The 19,089-nt window shown below is 35.1% G+C and overlaps 1 protein-coding gene across 1 annotated transcript; it reads right to left on the bottom strand.

The window, feature by feature from the left end:
- Nucleotides 1–13,209: 13,209 nt before the first annotated feature.
- Nucleotides 13,210–15,497, bottom strand: LOTGIDRAFT_167314 (hypothetical protein; the record flags this gene model as incomplete). The annotated part of the gene is made up of 3 exons (XM_009064793.1): nucleotides 13,210–13,251; nucleotides 14,556–14,664; nucleotides 15,286–15,497. The coding sequence occupies 3 exons, from the start codon at nucleotides 15,495–15,497 to the stop codon at nucleotides 13,210–13,212; spliced, it is 363 nt and encodes a 120-aa protein (XP_009063041.1).
- Nucleotides 15,498–19,089: the final 3,592 nt, after the last annotated feature.

The raw sequence follows: 19,089 nt of genomic DNA, 5'->3' as shown, positions 1-19,089 counted from the left end.
ACGAAGCTTTCTTTAATCAATCAAATAAACTTGAATTCAGCATTCAAGATGCAACTATACACCACTGATTACTACTTCGTCTTCGATCTCAGCGAGTTCATTTAAAATCTTCAACTGGTAATCTCCATTAAAAGATAAGACACATCAATTCAATCTTCAAATGGAACTGGAATAAATTGGGGTGTCTGAGATCAGTGTGAAAACTAGTTTATTTTATCTCTTGTATCTGATCAGTTTTATAGCACTTTCAATTCACAGTTTCTTGTGGTGGATAGGACAGAAGGAGGGGGAATAGACAAAGGTCTTTTTTATCAATCCACAATGCATAATACAAGCTTCATTTAATCCTTTAGCGACATTTAGGGATAGAGATCACATTAAATAACGGACACAATTTTATGGTATACCACTCCTTAGTTTTATTACACACGACATTTCAACAATCTACATGAACAAGGTTCATTTACAGATACAAACACATTTTCTTGTGGATAGAACAAGGGGAAATATGCAAACGTATAATCTACCAAAAGTATATTGATTACAGTGAAAACCTTCTTAACCGCGCCATCATATAAACAGGCAAATGAATTCATTCAGGGACGAAAATAAACACAGAACCTAGACACATCAAGGTCCAGTCCAGTTATACACAAGTTGCAATGAAAACATCTGGAGAATAAGATGATACCCAATTTTATTAAAGCAACATTGGTGTACAGGAGCAATAGAAAAATACATCCCAGAGAAAAGTGATCTGGTATAGCCTCAACAGGAGAAGGTACAACTCATTTTAGTGCAACTTCCCTCCCCAAATACGCCAACGATATAGGCCAGAGGTTTTAAGCCTTTACACCCCTGGAGTAATCATTGGAACCCCTCACACCCCCCCCCCCCCCCCCCCCAAAAAAAAGGACATTCAAAACATTGTAAATAAAATAAAATGAAATGAATGGAGTTTTACGTCCTACTTTCAATACATTGCAAATTTCATGATTGCTGTTTTCTTTGAAACCATATAACATCCACCCAAAAAACAAATTCTCCTACAACAGTTGTCCACGCCCCCAGGGGGTGAAAACAACCCAGGTTGGGAACAAGGGATATAGGCATACAAAAATCTTTTTGAACGATTTTCTCGATTCTTGAGTTTTAGAAAGAAACTTGATAGAAACTTCGTAACGCCATCAGAGAGCTGTTAACCCTTTTAAAATCTATGACAGGGGAAATTGGATTAGAAATCAGTTGATATACGTGCTGGTAATTGAATGAAGGAATGTATATATAAAATTGTCTATCTAGAAGATGTCTTGTATAAATCTATTATACACAATTACCCAAGTCTTTGAAACTTGACCTCTTAGTTTATTTTCTCTCTTCTGTCTTTTCCATCAGATATAGACGTTAGAATTTCAACTTGGCAGTAGTTGAGGTTCTAAGATATAAACAAAGGGTCGAGGTGAAAGGCCGATACACGATATAGGTGAAATTATTTTGTAAAGAGATCATCACCTTGGTTTGTCAACAATACTCAAGCCATATGAATACAACATGCTTTCCGTTTATGGAAATTGGTGAAAGACAGTGCAGCTAATCGAGAGAAGGTTTCAAAAGGTCGATTGGGGTCAGTCGGTGCAATTTCAAAAAATGTGTCATATAAATAACTACGAGGATGCAGTGTTTACAATTATCATATATGTATATGCCATGAAATGACAGAACATGCCATAATCGTCCGAATACACAGTTATGTAGAACCTGAAGGCGATTTAAATGAAGAGTTTTACGTCCTACTGAAGACGGTTTAAAGGAATTTACAGACAATTTCCTATGGATATTAACCTAATAATCTATCATTTGTCAACCCAGAAAGCAAACAATTCTAGCAGGTCTCCTCGGGAGGGAGCAGCAAAATATCCTTCTCTGACTATAGCCTAGTCCGTTTACCATTTAACACTATATATAAGACATGGCAGATATGTTTACGTATAAAACAACAAAAATTGGCTTTGAAAAATCTTGATCTGAATGGTTTGAGTCCTGAAAAAAGTGGTCAGAGCTCTCCAGGTATTATAAAAAGTATTCCGAGTTGTCTGAGCAAAGAAATATTGGTCCATGTTGTCTTTGGGAAAAAATATTGGTCCGAATTGTCCTGATTCTGGTCCGAATGTATCCTAAACTTTTTTTTAAAAATTTAACACTATATACAAGTTGACCTGATGTACAAGTCTAGGGTAAAGCAATATACGATGTCTTCTCAGGAGTGAGATATTGGCTAGGGAACATCTTGGTCTGAATATATCCTAGACTTTTTTTCAATTTAACACTATATACAAGTTGGTTGACCTGATGTAAAAGTCTAGGGTAAAGCAATATTGGAATCCGATCAGCTTAATTCACATGTAATTAACTTTAATTCTACACTTGTTCAGACACTTCATTATTCAAATACATGTATCAAGTCGAATTTAAAAAACTCGCTGTACAATAGATCAATAATGTCGTGGGGAATAGTAATCACATCCTCGCCTCTCATTAAAATAGAACAGTAAGTATACACGTAAATTAAATATATATATGCCTGGTATACATGATAAACAATCTGCATTCTAAGACACTGAAATATACAGTTTCAAAGTAGAACAAATATAGAATTCCAAAAAAGCATAGAAAAATTTCTCTATTTCTGTCATGTTATTTTACATTATTATAAACATTTCAATATATATTTGGATTTTTGTCTTGAACAAAATACAACAAAATCGGCCCTCATTCATGTACTTTTTAAGTGCAGATTACAAATGCTAATGTGGGAAATGTTTTGTCCACTATCAGTATGATTTTTCAACAATAATAAAAACATCGGTCGGTCTACTAATTCCAAAGGTTCTGCAAGATGTTTGCAATCGTGGTGCAAACTAAAAACTCTAATATTAGTTGGTTTGAAGCGTATGTTAAGTTGTCATCTATCAATAACTACCCAGTCTGTGATTTCAGCTGCTGCTGCAATGCTGGAAGTGGACGTTAACTTTTCATCTATCAATAACTACCTAGTCTGTGGTACCACTATCAGCTGCTGCTGGAAGTGGACGTTAACTCCCCATTTACCAACCACTATCTAGTCTGAGACATTAGCTACTGCTGGGAGTGGATGTTAACTTCCCATCTACCAGCCACTATCTAGTCTGAGACATTAGCTACTGCTGGGAGTGGATGTTAACTTCCCATCTACCAACACCTACCTAGTCTGTGATAGCAGCTGCTGCTGGAAGCGGATGTTAACTTCCCATCTACCAACACCTACCTAGTCTGTGATAGCAGCTACTGATGAAAGCGGACGTTAACTTCCCATCTACCAGCCACTACCTAGTCTGAGATATCAGCTGCTGCTAGAAGGAAGCGGAAGTTAACATGTCATCAATCAATAACTATCTAGTTTGCTATAACAGTAGGTGCTGGAAGCAGATGTTAACTTGTCATCTACCAACACCTACCTAGTCTATGATATCAGCTGCTGATGGAAGCGGAAGTTAACTTGTCATCTACCTAGATTGCGACATCAGCTAGCTTGAAGCAGACGTTAACTAGTCACCTACCATCAATTGCCCAGTATGTGATATCACTTAGTTGGAAGCGGACATCATCTTGCCATCTACCAACAACTACCTAGCTTGCGATATCAGCTTGCTGGAAGCAGACGTTAACTTGTCATCTACCATCAATTGCCCAGTATGTGATATCACTTAGTTGGAAGCGGACATCATCTTGCCATCTACCAACAACTACCTAGCTTGCGATATCAGCTTGCTGGAAGCAGACGTTAACTTGTCATCTACCATCAATTGCCCAGTATGTGATATCACTTAGTTGGAAGCGGACATCATCTTGCCATCTACCAACAACTACCTAGCTTGCGATATCAGCTTTCTGGAAGCAGACGTTAACTTGTCATCTACCATCAATTGTCCAGTCTGTGATATCACTTAACTGGAAGCGGACGTTAACTTAAAATATACCAACAATTACCGTGACTGTGATATCCGCTAGCTGAAAGCAGACGTTAACTTGTAATATACCAACAACTACCTAGTCTGTGATATCAGTTAGCTAGAAGCGAACGTTAACTTGTCATCTACCAACAACTACCTAGTCTGTGATATCAGTTAGCTAGAAGCGAACGTTAACTTGTCATCTACCAACAACTACCTAGTCTGTGATATCAGTTAGCTAGAAGCGAACGTTAACTTGTCATCTACCAACAACTACCTAGTCTGTGATATCAGTTAGCTGGAAGCGAACGTTAACTTGTCATCTACCAACAACTACCTAGTCTGTGATATCAGTTAGCTGGAAGCAGACGTTAACTAGTCATCTACCAAAAACTACCTAGTCCGTGATATCAGTTAGCTGGAAGCGAACGTTAATTTATAATATACCAACAATTAGCTAGTATGTGATAACAGTTAGCTAGAAGCGGACGTAAACTTCGATCAACCAACTTGATTTTGCCTATTTCATTTGTGGGTGTCAGCATTCTTGATAAACTTATCACATTCAAGTACGAAATTATAAAAGCGCAAACAAAATATTGACAATTTCGTCCTAACATATTGACTTTCTGCTAAAAATAAACCAAATCAAAGTTTTTCACAGCTGAAAAGGACGATAAAAGCCAGGAAAAAACCAAATTCGAGTGAAACGTCGACATTATCAGTCTCACAACCCTAACAAGCTATCAAAAATCACCGGAGATATCATAGTCGAGCACATCCAGAACAGACGCAACTGATGCACGTGGAATTACTTGATGACCAGGACTATTTTTGAATCAATATAATCAATGACGAATTATGGGAATTAATGATATCACGTGACATGGCTATTATAATATAGATGGGTAAATGATATTGCGAGAAGTGATAATATTCTGATGTATTTATTGAGATAATATTGGTTGGCTTGATATGCCTTTTGACGTCCATAGACATTATCTCTTGCGTATGGTTGCGAATAATGAGAGTGACAACGCAACACAGTTGCATGAGAGTTGCACTCGAAACTAAAGACGGCTATTCATATTCTGACAGTGATCGTTTTGGTTTAGGGCCACTTAAACTGATGTTTTAGATGATTTTAGTGTTCAAGTAATCTGATTGGTCAATCACTAAAATCAATTTTTGATATAGTTTCATTATCCAAGCAATTTACTGTAAGTCTTAAAAATAAAATCTGAATTTCATCCTTGTTAAGTTTTCAAGAAATAGGTCATTTGACATCTCTGGCATCCATTAATATAATTTCGATAAATATTATTGGTCAATATTCCCGATTTTGTGGTATCCAAGATAAGTTACAGGTTTTACTCTTAAATTTATACAAGTGGTTTGTGGCGTATCTGAGCTTCCCCAGAACACTAAGTTATTGGTATTATCCCATCATCAAGTATTAGATAAGACTTATGTGTTATTAATGACTGAGGAAGGTTTCAATCTACGTGTTTACTAAGGACTTAAAACTGATCACAAACATAAGGTTCATATTTCTAAACACAAAAAACACATGGATGGAAAGGGTTAATTGAAAGACGTAGGAGCCCAAATTTCTTTTGGTTGAAACAGTTTCTTTAAAGCAATAATAGCCCAACATTTATGTTATGGAAAGGGTTAATTGAAAGCCTTGAAGCCTTCTGTTGATTGAAAAGGTTAATTGGTGGCGAATGAGCCATATTGTGATTGATGGAAGGTGTTCCCAATAATTACCAGTTGTCCCCAATTATTGTCTCTGTCGCCCCATTTTTACTCCACCCCAAACATCATTTACTTATACAGTTTGGAAATATTAATGACAAAATCCAAAGCTTGGGTGTGCAGAAACTTAAAGTGAAAATAAAGATCCAAATATTGTAGAATATCATCATTTATGTGAAAATCATCTAAAAGTGGGTGGTCACATCTTCATATTCTTCTGGAGAATGATTAAACACAACAAACTGTTCTGACACTTCGGACGAATATCAAGAAGGAGCAGACCTTAATGACAGCAAAGCTATTTCAACATTTTAAAACAGATGTCAGATTTGTCAATCCTTATAAAACAAAGGATGCAATTCCATTATCTTTTGAATACATAATTTAAATTCATGCTACTCACATAGTTCGGGATAAAACAAGTCTTCTCAGAGAAGACGGACCTCCAGCATGCACCATAGCTCAAACTTCCATCCGTTCTGTAGATTCACACAACTTTTTATATTCAAAAGTTGTCATAAACGTAAGTGAATAAAATAGCAATAGCAAGGCCAATCGATAGAATTTAATATTCATTTAGTTAGAATTGAAAGTAACTATTTTATACATAGTAACAGGTGGTATGATTGGTATGATAGATTTTCTAATTTGATAAATCTCACAAAATAACCATATTATTATATTACTTAATAAACACACAATGATATCATAATATATATTCAGAGCGACAGAGTTGACAAGTGGTATCTAGACAAACCTCTAGCATCTGACAAGTTATAGAAACTATTACCATTGCTCTGTTTAATATAAATTATTATTATGATACAATATATAAAAGGCTGTGGCTATTCGCACCGCGACAGTACAAAAATGGGCATTAAAGCACATATGACCAGTCCTACCTAATCCGAACAAAGTCACTTAAAATCATACTTGACGATCAAGATTGCTTCACGCATTAAAATAAAACAAACCCAAAAACTAACGTGCCTATTGTGTCTTATCTTATCCGTACCGTTATTAGCAACCATAGAGAACACGCATCGTGGCGGTGCAAATAGCCAGTACTATATAAAATACATATAAACATCTATATAATAATGTAGGATATCAACTGATACACACAAAATAATATTAAAATGAATTCAGGTCGACAGAGTTGACAAGTGGTACTTCATAGCTCTGTCTTCAACTATAGGGTATTGGCAGGCAAGTAATTGCATGATAGATATTTTATAACGATATACTTCACAGATATTTACATCTATAGGATATCACCTCATAAACACATATTAATACTTAGAAATATTAAAACAGAACCTAAAAAAAAATTGTTGTTCCTTGTAGAGTTACACGCTATGCGATCTTCAGACAACTATCGCGTAGCGTGAAACTCTGAATAACAACACGTTTTTTATGTTATGTTTTAATATCTATATATCTCTCTACAATTGATGAATTGAGCACTATTTTAACAGTGGTATTTCTATATATCTCTACAATTGATGTATTGAACACTACTTTAACAGTGGTATTTCTATATCACTCTATAATTGAAGTTTTGAGCACTATTTTAACAGTGGTATTTCTATATTGCTCTATAATTGATGTATTGAGCACTATTTTAACAGTGGTATTTCTATATCTCTCTACAATTGATGTATTAAGCACTATTTTAACAGTGGTATTTCTATATAACTCTACAATTGATGTATTGAGCACTATTTTAACAGTGGTATTTCTATATAACTCTACAATTGATGTATTGAGCACTATTTTAACAGTGGTATTTCTATATCGCTCTATAATTGATGTATTAAGCACTATTTTAACAGTGGTATTTCTATATAACTCTACAATTGATGTATTGAGCACTATTTTAACAGTGGTATTTCTATATTGCTCTACAATTGATGTATTGAGCACTATTTTAACACTGATATTCTATATCGCTCTACAATTGATGTATTAAGCACTATTTTAACAGTGGTATTTCTATATAACTCTACAATTGATGTATTGAGCACTATTTTAACAGTGGTATTTCTATATCGTACTACAATTGATGTTTTGAGCACTATTTTAACACTGATATTCTATATCGCTCTACAATTGATGTATTGAGCACTATTTTAACAGTGGTATTTCTATATCATTCTAAAATTGATGTATTGAGCACTTTTTTTAACAGTTGTATTTCTATATCACTCTAAAATTGATGTATTGAGCACTTTTTTTAACAGTAGTATTTCTATATCACTCTACAATTGATGTATTGAGCACTATTTTAACAGTGGTATTTCTATATCGTACTACAATTGATGTTTTGAGCACTATTTTAACAGTGGTATTTCTATATCGTACTACAATTGATGTATTGAGCACTATTTTAACAGTGGTATTTCTATATCGTATTACAATTGATGTATTGAGCACTATTTTAACAGTAGTATTTCTATATCACTCTACAATTGATGTATTGAGCACTATCCTAACGGTGGTGTTTTTATATCGCTCTGGTAATTCTGTCAACTCTGGGCATTAATTTATTAATTCCCCCTCTGATAAGGTTTTGTATGAAAGATACATACATTATATTTTAACATTCGATATATTTATTTGCAAAATAATACGCATGTCAAATGGGTTTGTGCGACCAGGAATGATACAATTAAAATCTAGCAGCTTGTAGGTACTCACGTGGAAACAACAGCAAAACCGCTTTACCGGCGTACTCTAATTTTCCATTCAGAATTGATTCAATTTTGAAGAATTATAACTTAAAATATAGTGTAATCAAGCACAGTCCAAGCCTTTTTGAAACACTTCTGGTATACTATAGAAAACTGTTGTCATCGCAAATTTCAGCCATCTATTACGATTCTGTATTTATATTCAAATAGCATTCATTTTCGTGGGTCAGCCATTCCAAGAATTGACTAAAATGCATGGATTGGGAAACGGTTCTTTAAGTATTTCCAATTATGTATAACCATTTTGCAAACACGAGTAACCAGAAACTGAGCAATGTCTTACGGGAATATAACTTGTTCATGGTGCGATGCAGTAACTTGGTAGTAGTAAGTTCCTCATTAACCGAAAGTACTAAGTTGAAGGTTTGAAACTTTGTGGTGTTGTGATGTAAATGTTAGTAATACAATACAATACTTCATTTTGAAGTTAAAATTAAGTCCTCAAAATGCTCAAAACTCATCTCAGGCCATCCATATGAAATCTGATGATTTCTTTGGGCTCATGGTAGGCGACAGGCCCCCTTATACCCTTCGAGCCTCGCCTCGTAGAGACACCTATTATTTTTTTACCTCCACCACAGGCATTTTACTAGATACCCATCTTCTCTGAAATTAATATTGACCAAAATGTCTTACCGTTTTTTAGCAACGAGAAAATCAGGTGTCATAATTCCTTGACTGGATATTCGGGCTGCTCTTTGTTCTAGTATCAGGAAGGTTGTAGGGCAATATGTGTAATATTGGACTGAATACAACAGTTTGTCAGGCTGCTATTCGACAAGATGTTACATCTTGTTAGGGTCTACTGCACCTTAATATACTCCACTGTATCATTCGAATTTCTCAATTATCATTGTCATTAATTAGCCAGTTTCTGTATTGTTTATTGTTTGTGCTTTGTAGGCAGTTAGTACGCTTCGAATTTGTGAGTGAAAAAAGTGTTTCTTAATTCGAAATACTCCCAAGAAAGAGCCAATCATCAATAACACATTTTACAACTTGCACATTAAGCTTGAATTTTGTGGCTAAAAGACATATCCTAAATCATAACGAATATCAACAAAAACCCTTCATCGAAAATGTTACTTATGTCAACTAACACCCCTTCCCCACCACCAATTCGATTATAAGTCTACTGCTCTCCAACGAAGGGCATGACGAAGGGCATCCTGTAATTTTCTCCTCTCACATGTACGTGTTTCAGCTTATATTTAAAAAAAACCATTGCCAATAATGGAACTTCTGATCACAGTTCATTCGTTCAGCGTAATAAGAAGTCTCAAACAACATTACTTGAATTGTTGAATTATTAATAAGTAATCTGCATTAATTTTCATTTCATGAACATGTACCAGAGATACACATTTCTGAATATGCATTAGTAGTCATTCAAGTTATGGACGCGAATATTTAATATTAACGTTATTCAATTATTCGTATTCATTGGTTTCACATTTCTAAGAGATCATTTCTAAGAGATTTCGGCTTATTGCCTCTTTAGAACGTATGATACACTTTCTGCATGTCAGCCCTTCCGACCATAATTACTGACAGAAGAAGTTCGGTTAATATTCTAGCCCATGCCGAATAGAAAGCTCAAGTATCGAGAAAATGTACAACTCATTGTGTCTCCCAAAGTGGATGTGGAGAATATTAAGACCAATGTATGGTAATGCTGGTATGATATATCGGTGAATCCATGTATCCAGATACGATATGCCACGATACGTGTATCGTATCGCGACGTCGTGTATCGATACTTGACGCTACCTTTTATTCCATAAAAAGTGCGGATTTTTATAAGCTGTTTTATGATATAACAATTTTTTCACTGAAATTGTTAGAAACCTTTTATAAGACAGTGGACGCTAACCGCTTCTATCAACTATATTACCAAATATCACAGTTATAAAGTTATAAATTAATATATATAGAAACTATTTATAAGACAGTGGACTCTAACCACTTCTATCAACTATATTACCAAATATCACAGTTATAAAGTTATAAATTAATATATATAGAAACTATAAGACAGTGGACGCTAACCACTTCTATCAACTACCAAATATCACAGTTATAAAGTCATAAATTAATATATATAGAAACTATTTATAAGACAGTGGACGCTAACCACTTCTATCAACTACCAAATATCACAGTTATAAAGTTATGAATTGATAAATACAGAAACTTTGAAGATAAAATGTTAATTTTTATCCCATTACCCGATATCACGATATGTATCGTATCGTGACCCGTGTATCGCAATATGTGTCGTATCATGACAGGATTGACGATACCCAGCACTAATGTATATAGTACACCAGATAAATTGTAAAATAGAGCAAGATAACAACTTACGAGTATTATACCATGATACTATGTTCTGTTATTTGATTGTGAGTTAGACGCTTGCTCACTAACCTGAGAGTCCAGGGTTCAATCCCGGCATAGGTCGAGATGATACCTTCGGATTTTTCCCCTTGTCAGTGATACAGGTAAGAGGGGCTGACATGGAAAATGCGTCTTGTCGTTCGGATGGGACAATAAACTGAGGCCCGTGTGCTACAGGCTGTGCACGTTAAAGATCCCCGCACAGTTGGAAATCGAAAAAGAGCAGGCTAATGCCGCTGTCCTTGCAAAATATCCCTCATTGCACTCTGCATGGCATCGCCAGTCTTCATTAGCCCAGATGGTGCAGAAAAGTAGGACGTAAAACTCCATTCATTTCATTCATTTTTTTTATTTGATGTGATCTCGAACACTAGATGTTCTTCAAACTATTTAATATCATATTCGTTCAGTAAAATAAGAAACTATAGACCTCTTAATCTTTACAGAGTCGTCTCCCATATTACACAGGTACTAAACTAAAGGTAATAGTCATCTGTTTTATAAAATATTACGAGTCGTTTAAACTCCTTGGACCTCATTCTCGAAAACTTAAGTAAGATAAAATCCAGATTTTAAGAAATACAATAATCTGATTGGATAATAAAAACAATATTCAAAATCATTTTTAGTGATTGACCAATCATATGAATGGAACACTAATATCATCTTAAGTTAGGTTTCCAAGAATAAGACCCATGTATGCATATCTAGGACACCAGCAAACACGCAACTCCAACAAAAACAAATAGTTTCAAATGTGTTGCTGGAACGTTACACCATAAGTAATCTGTGTTGAACACGCAGAAATAGACGTATATCTAAAGTACAATAATATACATACATATATATACTAATAATGCATTATTGAATGAGATACAGAGCTAAAGAGATGCCAATAACAACAGAACAAAGATACAGTTGTTTTCTCAAAATGTCCTTGCACATTTTGAACAGTCGTGTTCACAGGTATTTAACCAGACTTGATTGTTCGGAGGGGCAAGTAATATATCTGGAGGGGCAATGGTGTTTAGTTAAAACCTTTATAATCAATAATTCAATTCGCAGCTCTTCAACAAAAAAGTAGATAACTACATTTTTGGCCATAAAGGTCCAGAACGAAAACCAGCTTACTGGCTCAAACGAACTTGATCGTATCCAGATCAAGGGAGACAACTGATCATAAACAATTAGATAAATATTAGAAGTACGCCAACTTGTTCCAGTTATCATCATAATTAATTATGCAAGCAGTTGCGCAACATTCTGATGACATTAATGTGGGCGTATATAGTCTGTCTGTCTGCCCGTCTTGTTGTGGACACAATAGAGTCATAAAGAGCTGGTTTCTTGATTGATTTTGACAAAATGTGGTGTGAGTGTTTGTAAACATTAAAGGAAGAACCCTATAGAAAATCAGACAAATCGAAACATATTTAATGAGTTATTGCCCTTGTTCTTGAAAATTTGTTATGGACACGATAGAGAGCTGGTTTCTTGGTTGATTTTGATAAAATTTAGTGTGAGTATTTGTAAACATCCAAGGAAGAACCCTATAGAAAATCAGACAAGTAGAAACATATTTAATGAGTTATTGCCCTTGTTCTTGAAAATGTGTTATGGACACGATAGAGGGCTGGTTTCTTGGTTGATTTTGATAAAATTTAGTGTCAGTATTTGTAAACATCAAAGGAAGAACCCTATACAAAATCAGACAAATTTTTAATGAGTTATTGCCCTTGTTCTTGAAAATTAATTTTGGACACGATAGAGAGCTGGTTTCTTGATTGATTTAGTGTGAGTGTTTGTAAACATTCAAGGATAAACCCAAGGAACTCAAGGAAAATCAGACAAATGAAACAAAAATTTAATATGAATTATTACCCTTGTTCTTGAAAACACGTTGAATTTTTATTCGAAAATGTGCTGTAAATGTTTCATTTACTGTCCAACCTCACGGACAACTTGGCTACCATTACAATTGTGGGCGTATCACGATGGCCATCGCCATTTTAAAATAAATTGGCACTACACCCACCTATATAGTTCAAGTTATAAATACAAAAGTATTGTACACACCCACCTGTATAGTTCTATAGAATACAAAAACTTCAATGTTGAAAGTTGCTCACGATAAGAAAATATTGTGGATAAGGAGAACAAGTTTCCTTAGACTGAAATTTGATAAAAGTTTATATTTTCGTTTTCTGTTTAGAATATGATAAGATTTTATATGTTCGTGTTCTATTTAAATTACGATTCAGATTCATTTATTTTTAATTCTTCTGTTTAAAATGCGATTATATTTTAGTTTCTCATATGCTGGCTAGATGCGATAAGGCGATCCACGTGTCTTTCTGTATAAGCAATAAAAGCTTCATTGATTGCAACTGGGACACTAATTGACACGGAGCAAGGTGAAGGTCATAATATGAGATGTCAAGGTCGATTATACATCTACACTACTCGTTGGGCTTCAGTAACCAAATCAAGTGCAGAACAGTCGGGAGAAAAACTCAATTTGACATCTTAAGGTAATATGATTAATGTAAAGGAGGATAATATGAACATTTGAATAAAACGAAATCTACCAAAATATTTCAGGTGTTTGTGCAATGAACTCTGGGTAAGCTGAAATGGTTGACCGTATTTTTAGAGGTGGTTAAAATATTTCCTTTTGCATCCTGTTGAGCCCAGTTTTCAGCCTGAGTCCGATTATAGAAAATAGTAATGAATAGTAATAATTGGCTACTATCTACAAAGTCAGACCTCTATATAAAACTTTGAACACAGCATGTACATGTAGAACTAATGGCATCAAAATGGCAACCATATCAGTATTGAGGAACGCTGATCGTTTAAAAGTTTGCATTGAACGATCTCTATCACTGCAAGTCCAGACGAAATGTGAAATGAAACATCTCTCCGTTCCAGTAATTCTACCTCAACATGTTGATAGCAAGTCTAATGACATCGATTTGATTCGAATTTGTAAAATCTTCATTTTAATAGAAAACATGATAAAGACAATAAATCTGTGGTTACCATGGAAACAGAATAGTAATTAAAATAAGATAATTGGAAAAAGTTAAACGAATAATTTGGAAAACTGTTTGAGACGAATGGGTAATATGTAAGTCAATAACAGTTGGATTTCCTCAAACTAAAAAAACACCCAATTATTTTACCGTTTAAAACAGATACCTGGTTCATATTTAACACTATTATGACGTTTCTGTTACTACAAAACATCTTAACTAGTGGCGCCACCAGTGGGGATACAATTTGCCCCCCCCCCCCCCCTTCTAGAAATATGGTTTGAACCCCCAATTGTTGACACACTTCATTTCTAACAGATTTAAAAATATTATTTTATTGACGTCTTTGCCCCAAAAATATGTGTCAGAATGCACCTACTCAATTAATTTTTTCAAAAGTTTCTTGGGAAAGAACCCTTTCAGAGGCTCCATGGGAGGTTTACACCACTATATGCGCTTCAACAGAGCTGCTGAATTTTGAAACGTCGATAGTTGTCTCTTTATTTGTACCCCCAGTCTTGGAAGGCTGGCGATGACACTGATCTTATCCTCTTCCCAAAGGTTTTAGATAAGAGATTTATTGTCTGATTTCGCAATGTAATTTAAAATTAAGGAAGACTTACTCTCATCTCTATGACTTTATATCGTGATAACTTGTGACTCTTAAATGTTATGATTTTAGAATGACAACGACTTTGACAAAAGAAGAACTCCATTTTATGATTCACCATGCTTTAAAGATATAATGATAAGCCAATACTTCCAATATCATTCGATATTTTTTTAGAAGCCTGTTTTGTGTTTTCCTGCGATGGATCAAGGGAGCCATTTCGCTTTTAGAGGAATACGCCTGAGATTGAATGATCGCTAGCCAGTACAGCCAATTAGAACCCTCGACAGAAAGACTGTAAACAATTTGGAAGCGCATGTAATCGAGGACCATGATTGGCTATATTCGCTGCATTAACAAACTTCAATGACATGAGAAAGGTGTCCATTGCAGTACCTGATCCGTGTGTTTTATAATTTGAAGATCCCATCATCGGAAAGCTTCATATTAAGCCACTTACTTGAAGATTCCATATAATCAAATAGGATCGTTTGAAGATCACGTCATCTGTAAGCTAAGAATATTGGGGTATTATATCTGGGCCTTATTCTTTAAAACTTAACTTATATAAATGATTTCAGTGTTGCACTCATCTGATTGGTCAATCACTAAAATCGATTTTAAATTTAGTTTTGTCATCCAATCAGATTACTGCATCTCTCAAAATTTGGATTCTATGTAAGTTAAGCTTTGAAGAATAGTGCTCTGAGGTAAAAAAAACGAAGACCAAAGAACCAACTTACATGTGAGCTCCTTCAGAACATTCATCAGTATCATGAGCAGAAGGCCTAACTGTAGCGAAAGCTTCAGGAGCTATCTGTTCTAAATGTTCACCGGTAACAGATGAAGATCGTCGTAAACTCCTTCTTCTATGAGCAAGAGAAGCAGTTGAAGGTGGACCTCCGCCTGTCGATGTAGCAGCTAATTCTCCAAAGAATCTCACCATAGAAGGCATGATGAGCTGATGGTTCCTTCAACACTACCGATAGTCGGTACACTCTCTGTAAAGGACATTCGTTCTGCGAACCGTTTCGTCGGTTAAAAGCACGAAACACTGATCAAATTCCGGTGGTAAACTTTAAAAAATGTTTCGGATCGAAGTCTTTGCTGACGCCTTACCCGATCCTGTTGCACTCATATACGTATAAGTATAAATAGTACATTCCTAAATTCATGTAAGTCGTTACTCTGTTATGAATCACTGATCAAAATTGGGTAGACTTTTAGTTTCCGATCGAGATCTTTTGTGATACTTTATCAGATTCTTGCTCCAGAATAGATACGATATTAATAACTCTACTCGAAAACATTGATCAAAAATACCATTTAAAAACGTTTTGCATCAGTCGTTGCTAACGCTTGATCCAATTGAAGTGCACTAGAGGCATAAATTACTCATTCAGAAACACAACAGATAATCATAAAATCCACTGACTCCGAATGAATGAAAAAGATGTTAATTCACACGATAGTTTTTTATTCCACTCTGAAACCTGTGAGAAATGTTACGTTACTATTTCTGGAAGCTTTCTGTTCCTACTTCCGGTACAGGTGAAAACGGAAGTACTTGTTTTGTCGTTTCACTCCCTTTATACAAAACAAAACACTTAATAGAAGGAATCGTTTCAATTACATTCGAGTAATCGAGCTAGTACCACAATAGCCTTGTACTCGACATTTACGTGGCCAATTCCGCCAAGTGTTAGATTTACTAAACCACTTGAGAATTGCAACGTTACAATGGTACAGAAACATGTTGAAATATGTCGAGTAACAAGTTAAGTGTTTATAAGAAATGTACAAGGTTGTTTAGATTGTACGAGGTGGTGTTTACTAAACATACTCCAAGATTAGACAAGTTACAGTTACACATAATTAATTTTACAGTCACTGTTTCCAGATAAGATCGTAACTACATGCACAATATGAACACGATATTGTTGTGTCCTTAACCATATAACATAAACGATATTGCCGTGCCTTTAGCCGCCACAATTTAAACTGTGCGTACGACATTGTCGTACTCTAAACAGCCACAATATACACTATGCGTACGATGTAGTCGTGCCCTTTATCACCACTATACACTATGCGCACGATATTGTCGTGTCCTTTACCACCACAATATACACTATGCGCACGATATCGTCGTGCCTTTTAAAACTCCACACATTATGCACATGATATGGCTCAACATTCAGCAACTCGTGTCCTATGCGCAAGATATTGCCATGACCGTTAGTACACCTGCACTATGCGTAGGATATTGTCGTCTCTTTTATATCCCCGAACGCTACTATTATGGCATGGTTAAATATGCCCATTACATTTATGTTGTAATTCCGTTTACCACACGACTCATTTTGGACAAGATATTGCCGTGACCTTAAACAATGTTCACCATGTACACGATATTGGTATTGTTATCCCCATAAACACTATTTATTATGTGAATGGTATCGCTTTGCAAAAACACCCCCCTCAGTTTTCACAACGCACAGAAATGACTTACTGCCTCAACTTGTTTAGGCCTACTTTAAGTGTAAAATATTTTTGTATCACACGGTGAATTTTTGTCCGCGGTAGATTTTACTGTTGTATATCAGTGTCCTTTGTCTTCATAAAATTTGTAAATATATGAAAACTGGCCCTTATATGTCTATTCACTAAAGGAAAAAATGTCGTTAATATCTAAACAGACAATTTATTTCTTTTTAATAATCATCCACAGTAAATTAAAACGCCCTTATTATTCCTTCATACAATACTCAAGAAGCATCACACAAATATCTGTTAAAATAAAAACTACTGGTGTAACAGTCATGTCATAAGAATACAATATCAGCCTCTTCCAGGCATCACAAGCATTACTCAATTCCCAATTCAATCATTCCTTAATTATTAAAACAAATATAACACAATCCCTGTAATCTAATAAACAAGTTGGTGTCCAATTACAGAACGGTGTTCATATAGAACGGACAGAAATGAGCAGTTTAAGATTTAAGAAAATTCCACATGCTTGGGAGTATTATCAAATATCCTGACCCGTAAGCATCGATGACAGGTTTAAAAACTGCCACATGCTTGTGAGCGTTATCTGGAATTCCAACTTCCCATAAGCGTCGCGTCGATGGTGCAATTTCACAGATTTAACATTGTGCCACAATATAATACACTGTTACCATGCCACTCGACTGATATCGAGATATATTTCAACAATAAGTCTCTCACCAAGCACAGTGCTATAAATAACAGTGTTTAAACAGACAGACCCATTCACTAATTCTTCTGCCTGTACATGTAGACAACGTTCTCACGTTCACAACTCTACCAATTATATTTAGCATGTTGGTTTACGATCTTAGAGATAATGGTCAGGTAGTGTAGTCCGAGATTCATACCCATGGCAATCTGACTTACTGACTGCTGTATTGTAACAGAAACGTATAAGCCATTCCAGTTTACGCTCCTGGAGGCTATGTGTAGTCCGAGAATCATACCAAAAGAAAACTGACTGACTAAAACCCCTGCTCTTTTGTTTCAGATAAGTAATGGATAGCATTAAGACGATAAAATCACCTTTCATTACGTCTACATATCTCTATGTATTAAAAGACAAAGACGACACTATGTCTCGTAAAATGTATGGCCTAAATATCAATAGTAAAATAACAAATTGACAGAAAAACACAGAACTTGTGGGTTGTCTACGATTCAAAACAGAATTATAGTCAAAGTCGTTTAATGCGTATATATCGCTCTACGTATTAAAGAGCCAAAACGATCTAGAATAAGGTATAGCTTATACCTTACTATCACAATAGTGAAAGAACTAATTGACTGTAAACACTAAACTTGAAAGTTGTCTACGATTTAACAAAACGAAAGTAGTCAAATGTATAAAGCGAACTATATTATGTATCTGGCTCTGTTCCAGTTATAAGAATGATATAACGGTACCATGAAGAAATAGGTGTATCTGTTCTCCATCTCCTGTCACTAGAAACTAGTTTATGATTTACCCTTCAACTCAATACAGATTCACATCAGATGTTTACAGTACAGAATACAATCACTTAAACCGAGGATCACAGGCACTGTCCAAGATACGCCCAAGATCACTTACAATGGTTAAACACAACTCAGCTCATTATACAGATTGACATCAGACGTTGGTATACAGTACTGTTGAACTGTTGGTTAACCACGTTGACTACAATAGACTACATTAGGGTACCTCCTTGATCAATCAACAGAGTACAGTTCCAGAACCATATGAAGCTATTCTCAACTCATCTACTGGACACTGAACAATTGAAACATTTGCCTAGTGTCGAGCCAGCCTTGACTATAGCCGTAAACAAGCATAACTTTAAATCATTAGGTTCAATACCAACCAACCAAAATCAACCTGCAGTTCAATGCTCAATGTAAGACTAAGTTGGATACAAACAGTGATAAGAAACAATTTGAATATTATCTATAATGTTCTATAATACTTTATTTTAATATCACCTAAGTGGAAAAAGCATTAAATTCTAATA

This window comes from Lottia gigantea, assembly GCF_000327385.1.
Source record: "Lottia gigantea unplaced genomic scaffold LOTGIsca_65, whole genome shotgun sequence".
Lineage (NCBI taxonomy): Eukaryota > Metazoa > Mollusca > Gastropoda > Lottiidae > Lottia > Lottia gigantea.
This window is presented reverse-complemented; position numbering and strand designations above follow the sequence as displayed.